The following is a 12,827-nucleotide window of genomic DNA, read 5'->3' as shown; positions in this document are numbered from 1 at the left end:
TCACTTCTTAGACAGCAACCAGCATCCTTCCTCCTGGCCAGAAGTTCAGCCCCCATCGTCTTTCTGAACACAGGACAGCAGACGCCGGCGTCACTCATTATCTATGTTCCACTTGTTTACTATCTAAAAACTTTAGCCTTCAGTATTGTAAATGCAGTCTCTGCCTTTGATATTGAAAGGTGAATGAGAGGATGGGATGAATTCAAGGTTACTTGAAACTCCCTTTATTCTACATAGTAACTGAAGATGGATATCACCATCTGTTCTTTGGAAACCATTGCTCTCTACACCAAATTCTCTAAGGATAGCAAATGGACTTGTTTACTTAAAAAGATGCTCAAAACATTATTTCACAGAAAACATTTTATTGATGGCTGAAGACAAAATAAAATATACATAAGGTTCCCTTCTCACCCCTAGTATGGAAAATACAGCACTAAAATGTAACTATTCAGTTAAGAACTTTCTCCACTCCAGAGCTTCAGTAAGTGACATTAATACTCATGAAACAGAACCCATGCTGTAGAACATATTAAATATAAAAAGAACATTCCTTTTTATATTGCTTATGTAAACTGTGTATGTCTACCTAAAGAATTAAGAATAAATCCAATTCTGACTTTTCACTGTTGTTTCTACACTAAGAAATACGAGGACTTCTTCTTTGGTGGGAAAAGCTATTTTGATAGTCATGTGTCCTTGTTATTATACAAAAATGGGATCAAAAGTCTGATTGAGGATGTTCAAAGATTATTATTGCTAAGGCACATTTTGCAATTTAAAAAATGTTGGTGGAAATAATTTGTTCAGTTTATTTGCTAACAGTCAAATTAGTAATTTTCAATTTCAATGATAAAATTAATAAAAATAACAAAACATATAAACATATAAACTCTCTAATGAAATGTAGTTAATAAAAATGGTTGGCTACAACAGACTATTTACTATAAACATGTCCAATTTTATTATTTTCTCACTATTTATATTCTTAAAGTTTACTATATTATTGCATTTTTGTCTAAAATCTTAAAGACTTGTTTTCTAAAACCAATTCTCTCATGCTAATTTTGCAAGAAAGCTGCATTTCACATTATTAACCTCATTAGTGTAATTTTCCTATAAATAAGTACAAATATTTGGAGGATGCATGTATAATGAGTGCTTGGTTACTATAGTAGCAAATGTCAAAGTAACTAAAAAAGTCTAAATTTTTCGACACTGAAAAATCTAGCATAGCATTTATACTTCTCTAAATATTGAAGGAAGAAAAGTCATCACAATGAAAATTAAGATACTGTTGTGGAAATTATGAGGCAATTTTATTATAAATTCCTGATATAGTCCACCCTGGCCTGTTCTTAATCTAAATGTAATTTAGCACTGCAAACCAGCATGAAAAAGAATTATTTTAAAAGGCATGAAAGTTACTAGTGTAAAGAAGAAGAAAAAATTGTACCTCCAAAAGAAGTCAAAGGCAATCATTAAGTTACTTCAATAAAAAACACAACTTGGCCAGCCAAGTTATAATGCATTCCTTGACACTGCATTGGGTCTCATGGCTCAGACCAAAGATCTGAAAGATCTTTTGATCAATTTAAAGTGGCCATTGACCAAATCAATTTCTCTGGGAGAAACCTTTAAACAATTTTTCAGCCTAACCCCTCTTCAACCCATTCAGATGGCTCATGTGTTATTAGGGACTCCACAGTTTAAAAGTATGTGGCCAGTCCAAGGCAAAGTGTTATGCTGTTTGCCTAACTGTAAAATTAACATATATGGAATATAAGATTTGAATTGAGACTGAAAAACCTCAGTAACATATTCATCTAAGTTTTTAAAACCTACTGATGGAAAAAAAAATACATTTTATTTCATTTATACTAGAACAGGAAGGCCCAGAAAGGCCATGCAATTGCAACAGAACGTTCAGCACCAGCTGGCGAAGCAGACACTGGCGGGTCAGCACCGACTACTAGCACACAAGCCCCTGCCGCATCTGTATGATCTGGAGTAAGGCCGCCTGCACATCTTCATCCATGTGACCCTTGAGACAAAGAAGAAAGAAGAGAAATATTTTATGTCATCTTCATTTACACAATAATTCTTACTAAAGACAAAGGCCAAATCCTCACTACCTTGGTTATAGCCTGAAGGATTTATTGGAAAATACATTGGAATTTTTAAAACTCAATTTAAAAGTAGTGCTCACCGCCCAGCCAGAGTGGCTCAGTTAGTTGAGTGTCATCCTGTGCACTGAAAGGGCACATACCTGGGTGGAATCACTTACGAAAGGCAGCCAATTGATGTTTCTCTCTCCCCTACACCCCTTCTCTCTCTTCCTTTTTCTCTCTAAACATGTACTCAGGTGAAGATTGAAATAATAATAATAATAATAATAATAATAATAATGATAATAATATTTTAAAAAACCGTAGCGCTCACCAGTTGCTCTTAACATCTATTATTAGAAAACAGATGGGCACACATCTCTCCTATAATAGCTCGGATAATAAGGGACAGTATGAGTTATAAATGAGCAAAGTAATCTACAAGGAAATTTTTATTTTTGCTCCTGTTGAGTTTTTTTTTTAAAAACGAGAGAAGTAATTAATGAAAAATCCCCACATTTTACGTAAATAAAATCATACATATAATTTTTCAACTTGCCTTTTCACCTAGTGTCATAGAAATCTATCCTAAGTTATATGCCTAACTATTTAAAAATATTATATAACTAGAGGCCCGGTGCACGACATTTGTGCACTGGGGGGGTGTGGTGGTCTCTCAGCCTGACCTGCACCATCTCCAATCTGGGAGCCCTCAGGGGAGCCCTCAGGGGAGCCCTCTCCAATCTGGGAGTTTCTGTCTGACTTTGCAATCATATGAACGAATTGTCTGAGACCCCAAATCAGTTTGGTTTGTTGCTCACAGAATAATAGAGGCATTTTTTTTCTTTGCTTCATTGGTGGAGATTTCCTGGAAGTTTTAGGATATCTTCCCTTTAATTTTTCCTAGACACTCTGATTTTACTTATGTCTCTCACCTTTGCTTTCCCTCCATTCCCCACCACAACAGTAACTTGCTCCAGGCTCACTTTGCTCTAATGTCTAGGAGATCCGTCTGCCACCAAAACTACTATTACCAGAATTCCTGGTGCTCCCCACGATCTTGGTTTTCCCTTCCTGCTCTGTCTCCGTCCCATGGCCTCCCAATCTGCCAAGCTCTCCCTCTCTGCTCTCCGCCCAGCGCCTGTGTATGCAAATTAACCCGACAAAGCTGGCGGGTTAATTTGCATACTCACTCCTGATTGGCTGGTGAGCGTAGCAGAGGGATGGTCAATTTACATGTTTCTCTTTTATTATATAGAATATCCCACTGTGTGGATGAATCATAATTTCTTTACCCATTTCCCCAATAATGAGCACTTAAAGGTGTTTCCAATCTTAGCAGATTCCTAGAAGACAAATTGATGGGTCAAAAAGCAAGCTCAATTTTTAATTTTGCTAAGTACTATAAAATTTTCTTCTATAGAGATTATAACAATTTACACTCCTACCAACAGGGTATAAATGCCCATTTCCCACAACACCCAGACCAATGTTATAGTCCACCATCTCAGTTAATATCTGCCAATCCCAATAGTGAAAAATGGTGTCTTCTTGCTATTTGCATTTTCCCCATTACTGGTGAGGTTGAGATCTTTATACACAAACATTAGCCATTCATATTTAGAAAGAAACACTTTAAACTTAAAAAGAGGGCAAGAGGGTTGAATAAATGCAAGTCAATGTGGTGGGCTTATTACAGCTCCCCCTTCTTTTTCTTTGCTGGAGCACTTGAATAGGTTTCAGCATAACGCTTCCTATTTATACAAAAAATTTTCTTTCTGAAATTTGTTTCTATAACAGCAGGATGTTTAAATTTCAAACATTATCCATAGTTGACTAAACTGAATTTCTTAGTTAACTTTATGATGCCAGACGGCAAGACTATTTCAAATGCCAACTGCTTTTGTTATGTTTAATTAGGAGTCAGTAGAAAATAATTTCAGAAGCATACATTCAAAGTTGAAAAGTTTGTTAGTTTACAGTGTCATTCGGGAAAGCACACTCTTCCTCCGTTGGCCAATATCAGAGCTGAGTGAGTTCCTCACCCTCTCTAATACAGATCTATACTCTTCTACTATTTCCCCTCCTAAACTTCCCATTCATGGTCCCTCAACAGTGTTCTCTAATAACTGCAATAAACTTCCCAATCCCGGCCTATCTTTTACCTACTCAAAAAAAAAGTAGCCCAAGATATTTTCTTTCATCATACCGATTCATTCTTTTCCGTTGGTTTCATCTCTTATAGAACAGGCCAGCTTTTTTATATTAAGAATTTGATATCATAGTTTCTTCCTTTTGATTATTTTACCTAGTTCTTTTTTAAAAAAAGACCTTTCTTTAAAGTTTTCTCTCAACAAGCTATGCTTTTTCTTTTAACCATGCAGCCTGACACACTTCAAATCGTAAACAATCCTCTTATATCTCACTTGCTATTCTAATATTGTCTCCTTTAGGACATCTTCCTGAAAAATCTATTCTGAGAACTTTGGAGATACTGATCATAAGGTTTCTGCAGAACATTAAACATAACATCCTTCATATATTAAACATTTTCTTGGTGTGATTTATTTAAAAAAAAAAACAACCAACAACAGCTTTCTCATTACACATCTAAAGAAGGGCATTCTATTTTATTTTATTTATTTTATTTTATTATTTTATTTATTTTATTTTATTGATTTTTTACAGAGAGGAAGGGAGAGGAATAGAGAGTTAGAAACATCGATGAGAGAGAAACATCCATCAGCTGCCTCCTGCACACCCCCTACTGGGGATGTGCCTGCAACCAAGGTACATGCCCTTGAGCGGAATCGAATCTGGGACCTTTCAGTCCGCAGGCCCACGTTCTATCCACTGAGCCAAACTGGTTAGGGCAAAGAAGGAAATTCTTAATCTTATACTTGACTGAGTTTAAGGCTCAATAAATAAATATTATTGATAATCTTCTAACAGAACCAACTTTTTCCCTTAAATTATTACAAATTCTGTGCACACCTTACTCGTCATTTTTGTACTTTTATAGTGTTCTTTACATTTCAAAGAAATACTCCTAAGCTACCAAGAAACAATGACATCTTTTCCACTCTCCTTTTTCGGTGACAGCCATGTGTGGCTGTCAAGGCATCATCTCAGCTAGCAGTAGCATCAATGTGTGCTGCAATCATATGTTGCCAAACTGTCTATAAAATGAGTGACAAGCAGATGGAGATAACATTAAGTTTAAGATGGTGTGTTGCCATATAGCTTTGTAAATTTCTCTGGGAGATATGCAAGCCATGATTAAAAGAAACACAATTGTTTTTAAATAAGCATATGGGGTTCAATTACTTTAAACATGATTTTCACATAAACTTATTTGAACATGAAAAATTTATTTTCTCAAAAATAATATCCTTTCCAAAGGAGAAACAGTTCTTTACCTGTGCAGCACTAAGAAGGTGTGTCCGATAAATTGCAATTACTTCTTGGTGCTGTCTGTGGGCATCCTAGAAATGTAGGAAGAAGGGCAGAGCAGAATGTCAGCATTCCTGTTTTCAAACACATGAGGCTCATGATACTGCTGTCTTTGGGCTTGAGGCTACAAAACATCAGTATTGTTAAAATGCTCCTGATGCTTTTTGTAACAAACCACCTTGGACCGACCACATGCAAATTTCACAGCATAACAATAGTATGAACTTTTCTCATGAATGTGTGAAATATTGATAGTGAAAGCAATTCTACTTATCCTAGGTCACATGGAATGATTTTCTTAGGTGACAACTAATGTCACAAAATAATCCAGACACTTATCAACTTATACTTTAGATGACTACAAAAGCTTCTCATCTTGTCCCCATCTCTAAATCTGACTCCCTATCAAGCTTTGAAGGTAGAGACAGCTCTTTCCTCATATCCTTTTGGCTTAAAAATCTTGGGTGTCACCTCAGTACATACAAGAGAGAATCCAAATTCATCAGTTTGGTTTTCAACAGTCTCCACGATTTGGCTGTAAAGATAGCTCCTGGTACTAGCCAGGCTGATGGGCCTTGCACTGCCTGGGGCATGCCCCTTGCATTCCACCTCCATGGCTGCTTCACACTATTGCCTTTGCCTGGAAGATTGTGTTTTCCTCTCAAACACCACCTACCTTACAAGTTCAGGCCAGTTAGTCCTTTCCTTTTTTAAATTAGCTCCTACCATACCAGTAATCTTTCCTTCCTGGGATTTAATTATCACTTAGAATCTGGACTGTATTCACAAGTCTATATTTGGTATTTTTGCCATGTTATTTTACTTTTGTTGGATCTATATTTTGCCTCATAACTACCCATAACTCCTCGGGACAAGAACTGTATGCTTTCTTTGTCCCTGGCAGAGTTTAGCATGGTGTAATGAACATAATCTATATTATAAAAGGCCTGTGGCCCTAACGCTGTAACGACCAAAGACCAGCACAGGTGGGCAGGGCTGCGTGATTTCGCACGCTGGGCTTCTAGTTAATAATAAATACTTCCAATTACTCAAGAGACTACCATATCCCTGTGATAAGATCCAAATAAGCAATTCTGACAAACTGCTATAGGCCAATGGTGTTATAAAAATGGAAACTTAAAAAAAACACACAACTTTCTTCTATTCAAAAACAATTCATAACAAATACCTATAGAATAGGAAAATATTAGCAACAATTCACATTTGATTATGCTATGTTTTACTTAGCATTTCCATGCATATTATATTAGCTCGTTCAATTAAAAAGCAAACAAACAAGTAATCAGTTTTTAATTATCCAATTATGGATGAAGAAGCCAAGTGTTGACTGGAGAAAAGAGCCAGGATGGCGGCAATATAGGCAGACGCGTCCCAGGTCGTGTCCCGGAGCAAATGGAGTGAGCAGCTGAAACTAATAACACCCACCCTGAATTGGTGAAATTGCTCAGCTGGTGAGATGGTTTGCAGCCGGGAAGGGCAGAACTCCCCTGGAAAGGTAAAAAAAACCAGGGATTTGGGCAGGAAAGTTTGCCAGACCTCTGAGCCCAGAGGGTCGGAGGGAGACCGCGTGGCAGACAGCCGCGTCCCTTGGGACAGGCACAGCCCCTGACTGGGGAAAGGAGATCCGCGGGATTCCTGGCGCCACCGGGGGATTTGAGAGCTGGGTTCTGTGATCACGGAGGACTGAGCCTAAAGGGGGCAGCCTGAAGAGCTGACCAGATCATGCAGTGCCGGTAAGAGAAGAGCTTACAGGAACCAAGCCTTCCCCGTCTCCGCGGCCGGCGTTTGTTTGTTTGTTCTCACTGAATCCTGTTCATGGGACATTTCGGATATAGACACTCACCTGTGCTGAAGAGAGGGAGAGGGTACGGAGGAGTGGAATCTGGGGAGAGACTGAGGAGAGAAGGGGGGCTGGGAGAGGTGGCAGCGAACTGAGTGCTGAGACACCCCTGAGCCCAGGACTGGGGCAGCCATTCTCTCCGGAGAGTGAGACTCCTCCCCCCAGCTCCCAGGCAAGGAGCACAGCCACACCCAGATTCCACCCTGATCAAGATGAAGGATTAAAATAATCTGATCAGTCCCTGGGAGTTAACAGGGTCTGGCCTATAGAGGGATTTTCAATCCCAGCAACAACACAAAGTGGGTAACTATTAAGGAACCAGCTCTGGATAGTTGACCTCTCCAAATCACTTTTAAGTGCAATAGAGATGCCGTATAGCCTCAGAGGCCAACCCCAGAACACTGCCACCCAGAGGCTGACCCACAAACTGACTCTTTGCTAAACACAAAATAAGGCAGTCTGGGAAACAAATACGGCCTGCTTTAAAATAAGGACTGTGGGTTATAACACAGAGGAACAGTGTATCGCAGGGAAACTCAACACTTTCCTGAATACCTGGCAGGACTAAAGGCGAGCCAGACTGAAGAATAGAAGAACCGAAGGACCTTCACTACTGCAATTTTTTTTTTTCTTTTTTCACCTTTTAACTAAGAAACCAATTTTTTCCCTTTATTTTTCTTTTTTTTTCTTTTTTCTTTTCTTTCTTTCTTCTTCTTTTTCCATCACCTGATTTTACCCTTTTAATTTCTACCTTCTTATTTTTAACCAGTATTATTACTGCTACCATTTTACCATTTTTTAAAGTGCCATTTTATTTTCTCTTTATTTTATTTTGGGATTAGTGTTCTCCATTCTATTTTCATCATTATATTATTGGTTGTTTCTAGTTTGCATCCATCTCCAGGGAGCTGTTGCTGGAATTTGTTGGGATTAGTGGCGGTTCTATAGGAGTATTCTCATATAAACAGTCTCTTCCCCTCTTCCACTTCATTCTCTCTTTTCGCTCTTTTTTTTCTTTTCTCGCTTTTATTTTCCCCCCTCCTTTTTCCCAATTTCATTTTTGCACTCCTTTTTTTGGTCCCTACTTTTCTTTTCTTTTTTCTCTTTTATCTTCCTTCTTCCTTATCCCCTAATTCTCTTAATTTGGGTGGTCACCTTTATTTGGGGTTATTAATATCGTGAATATATTTGTGTTTAGTGCCTGGTACGTGGTGCCTTGTTGTGTTGTATTTTGTGCCTTTAAATCAACACAGCAGATCCAAGCAACAGCCGCCTCCTGAGCACCACACCCTCTGCTGAGGAACAGCAGCTGTATGTGAAACCTCGCCCCACCAGCCAGAAGAGCCACCACAGCTGTGAACAGCACCCACCAGAGGAGCTGCTGCCAACTGAAGAGCAGCTGCTACCGCAACCACCCGAAAAGCAACCACAGACCAAGGAGTCACTGCCACCCAGGGAGCAGCCACTGAACGACTCAACGTCTAGATATGTCAGTGAGATCAAACATGGGTAGACAAAGAAACCCCCAAAGGAAAGAGAAGGAGGACTCTCCAGAAAAGCAGCTAAGTAATACAGAGGCATGCAACATGACAGAAAAAGAATTCAGAATAAGGGTCCTAGGGTGCATAAACTGGATGGAGGAAAAAATCGACAACCTCTGCAAGAAGCAAGAAGAAACAGATGAAAAAATCAATAACATATGGAAGAAGCTAGAAGAAACAGATGAAAAAATCAACAACTTAAGTAAGACCCAAGAAGAAATGAAGAGTGATATAGCTGCAATGAAAAACACCATTGAAAGTATCAACAGTAGACTAGGAGAAGCAGAGGACCGAATTAGTGAATTAGAAGACAAGGAAGCAAAACACACCCAAAATGTACTGCAATTGGAGAAAAAAATTAAAAGACAGGAGAAGAGCCTAAGGGAGCTTAGGGAGAACAGGAAACGAAACAACATACGAATAATAGGGGTGCCAGAACAACAGAAAGATGAACAAGGATTAGAAAACCTATTCGAAGAAATAATATCAGAAAACATCCCTGAGGTGGGAAAGAAAAAAGTCACACAAGCCCAGAGAGTCCAAACAAGGTGAACCCGAAAAGACCCACACCAAGACACATCATAATTACCATGGCAAATGTTCAGGACAAAGAGAGAATCTTACAGGCTGCAAGAGAGAGACGGAAAGTTACATACAAGGGATCTCCCATTAGATTATCAAATGATTTCTCAACAGAAACACATCAGGCCAGAAAAGAATGGACGGAAATTTACAAAGTGATGCAAAGCAAAGGACTGAATCCAAGAATACTCTATCCAGCAAGGCTATCATTCAAACTTGAAGGGGAAATAAGAAGCTTCACAGACAAAAAAAGGCTAAGGGAGTTTATCACCACCAAGCCAGCAATGCAAGGAATGCTAAAGGGACTGGTATAAAAAGAAGAAATAAAAAGCTCAGAAAGAAAACAGACACACACAAAAAGAAATGGCTACAAACAAGTACCTTTCAATAATAACTTTAAACGTAAACGGACTAAATGCTCCAACCAAAAGACATCGAGTGGCTGAATGGATAAAAAAACATGACCCATACATCTGCTGTCTACAAAAAACCCACCTCATTAGAAGGGACTCACACAGACTGAAAGTGAAAGGATGGAAAGATATCTTTCAGGCAAATGGAAAGGAAAAGAAAGCTGGGGTAGCAATACTTATATCGGACAAAATAGACCTCAAAGTGAAGGCCATAACAAGAGATAAGGAAGGCCACTTCATAATACTAAAGGGATCAATACAACAAGAAGATATAACCCTCGTAAACATATATGCACCCAATGCAGGAGCACCCAAATTCATAAAAAAACTCCTGGAAGATATCAAAGGAGAGATCGACAACAATACAATCATAGTAGGGGACTTTAATACACCACTGACAGCACTGGATAAGCCCTCTAGACAAACAATCAGCAAAGATACAGCAATCCTAAATGACTCACTAGATCAGATGGACTTAATAGACATCTTCAGAACACTTCACCCAAAGCCAGGGAATATACATTCTACTCAAATGCTCATAAGACATATTCAAAAATAGACCATATATTGGGTCACAAGCAAAGTATCCACAAATTCAAGAAGATTGAAATCATAAAAAGCATCTTCGCAGACCATGATGGCATAATATTAGAAATAAACTACAATAAAAATAACCCAAAATACTCAAACACCTGGAAGCTGAATAGCATGCTATTAAATATTGATTGGGTTACCAATGAGATCAAAGAAGAAATTAAAAACATCCTGGAAACTAATGACAATGAAAACACAACAATCCAAAACCTATGGGACACAATGAAAGCAGTCCTGAGAGGAAAGTTTATAGCTCTACAGGCCTATCTCAAAAAACAAGAAAAAATGGTAGTAAATTAGCTAACTCTACAACTCAAAGAATTAGAAAGAGAGCAACAAGAAAACCCCAGAGTGAGCAGAAGGAAGGAGATAATAAAGATTAGAGCAGAAATAAATGACATAGAGACCAAAAAAACAATACAGAAAATCAATGAAACCAAGAGCTGGTTCTTTGAAAGGATAAACAAGATTGACAAACCTCTAGCCAGACTCACCAAGAAGCAAAGAGAGAGGACCCAAATACACAAAATCAGAAACGATAGAGGCGAAATAACAACAGACCCCACAGAAATACAAATGACTGTTAAAAAATACTATGGACAGCTCTACTCCAACAAACTAGACAACCTGGAGGAAATGGACAAATTCCTAGAAAAATACAACATTCCAAAACTCAATCAGGAAGAATCTAAAAATCTCAACAGGCCAATAACTATGGAAGAAATTGAAGCAGTCATCAAAAAGCTTCCAGCAAACAAAATCCCAGGACCAGACGGCTTCACAGGGGAGTTTTACCAAACATTCAAGGAAGAACCAAAACCTATCCTCCTCAGACTACTACAAAAAATTCAAGAGGAAGGAACACTTCCAAGCTCATTCTATGAAGCCAGCATCACCCTAATACCAAAAGCAGGTAAAGACAACACAATGAAAGAGAATTACAGGCCAATATCCCTCATGAACATAGATGCCAAAATCCTCAACAAAATCTTACCAAATTGGATCCAGCAGTACATCAGAAAGATCATACACCATGACCAAGTAGGATTTATCCCAGGGATGCAAGGATGGTACAATATCCACAAATCGATAAACGTGATACATCACATAAACAAATTGAAAGAAAAAAACCACATGGTCATATCAATTGATGCAGAAAAAGCATTTGGCAAAATTCAACACCCATTTTTGATAAAAACTCTCAGTAAGGCGGGAGTAGAAGGATCATACCTCAACATAATAAAAGCCATATATGACAGGCCCACAGCCAACATCATACTCAATGGACAAAAACTAACACCATTTTCCCTAAGAACAGGAACAAGACAGGGATGCCCCCTCTCACCACTCCTGTTCAACATAGTACTGGAAGTATTAGCCATTGCAATTAGGCAAGAAGAAGAAATAAAAGGCATCCAAATTGGAAAAGAGGAAGTAAAACTGTCCTTATTTGCAGACGACATGATATTATACAAACAAAACCCTAGAGACTCCATCAAAAAGCTACTAGACTTAATACATGAATTTGGCAATGTAGCAGGATTCAAAATTAACCCCAAGAAATCTGAGGCATTTCTATACACCAGTAGTGAACTTTCAGAAAGAGAGATTATAAAAACAACCCCGTTTACCATCGCACCAAAAAAATTAAGCTACCTAGGAATCAACTTAACTAAAGAGGTAAAAGACCTCTACTCAGAAAACTATAGAACGTTGAAAAAAGATATAGAGGAAGACATAAACAGATGGAAGAACATACCGTTTTCATGGATTGGTAGAATCAACATAATTAAAATGTCCATACTACCCAAAGCAATCTATAAATTCAACGCACTTCCCATTAAAATACCAACGGCATACTTCATAGATCTAGAACGAACTCTCCAAAAATTCATCTGGAATAAAAAAAGACCCCGAATAGCTGCAGCAATCCTGAAAAAGAACAAAGTAGGTGGGATCTCAATACCAGATATCAAGTTGTATTACAAAGCCACTGTTCTCAAAACTTCCTGGTACTGGCACAAGAATAGGCATATAGATCAATGGAATAGAATAGAGAGCCCAGAAATCGGCCCGAACCAATATGCTCAATTAATATTTGACAAAGGAGGCAAGAACATACAATGGAGCCAAGATAGTCTCTTCAATAAATGGTGTTGGGAAAATTGGACGGATATATGCAAGAAAATGAAACTAGACCACCAACTTACACCATACACAAAAATAAACTCAAAATGGATAAAGGACTTAAATGTACGACAGGAAACCATAAAAA

The 12,827-nt window shown here is 38.2% G+C and overlaps 1 protein-coding gene across 1 annotated transcript in view; it reads right to left on the bottom strand.

Annotated features, from left to right (window-relative positions):
* Window positions 1-351: 351 nt before the first annotated feature.
* Window positions 352-12,827, bottom strand: part of UACA (uveal autoantigen with coiled-coil domains and ankyrin repeats) — a 119,846-nt gene continuing 107,370 nt past the window's right edge. The window contains exons 18-19 of the mRNA XM_081085268.1: window positions 5,528-5,593; window positions 352-2,044 (exon numbers count right to left, since the gene is read on the bottom strand). Coding sequence (XP_080941394.1) covers window positions 1,973-2,044; window positions 5,528-5,593 — 138 coding nt within the window. The 3' untranslated portion in view covers window positions 352-1,972. The remainder of the gene's footprint in view (window positions 2,045-5,527; window positions 5,594-12,827) is intronic.

This window comes from Myotis nattereri (assembly GCF_964212035.1).
Source record: "Myotis nattereri genome assembly, chromosome: 1".
Lineage (NCBI taxonomy): Eukaryota > Metazoa > Chordata > Mammalia > Chiroptera > Vespertilionidae > Myotis > Myotis nattereri.
Note: the sequence above shows the minus strand (reverse complement) of the source record. Positions and strands in the feature narration are given on the sequence as shown.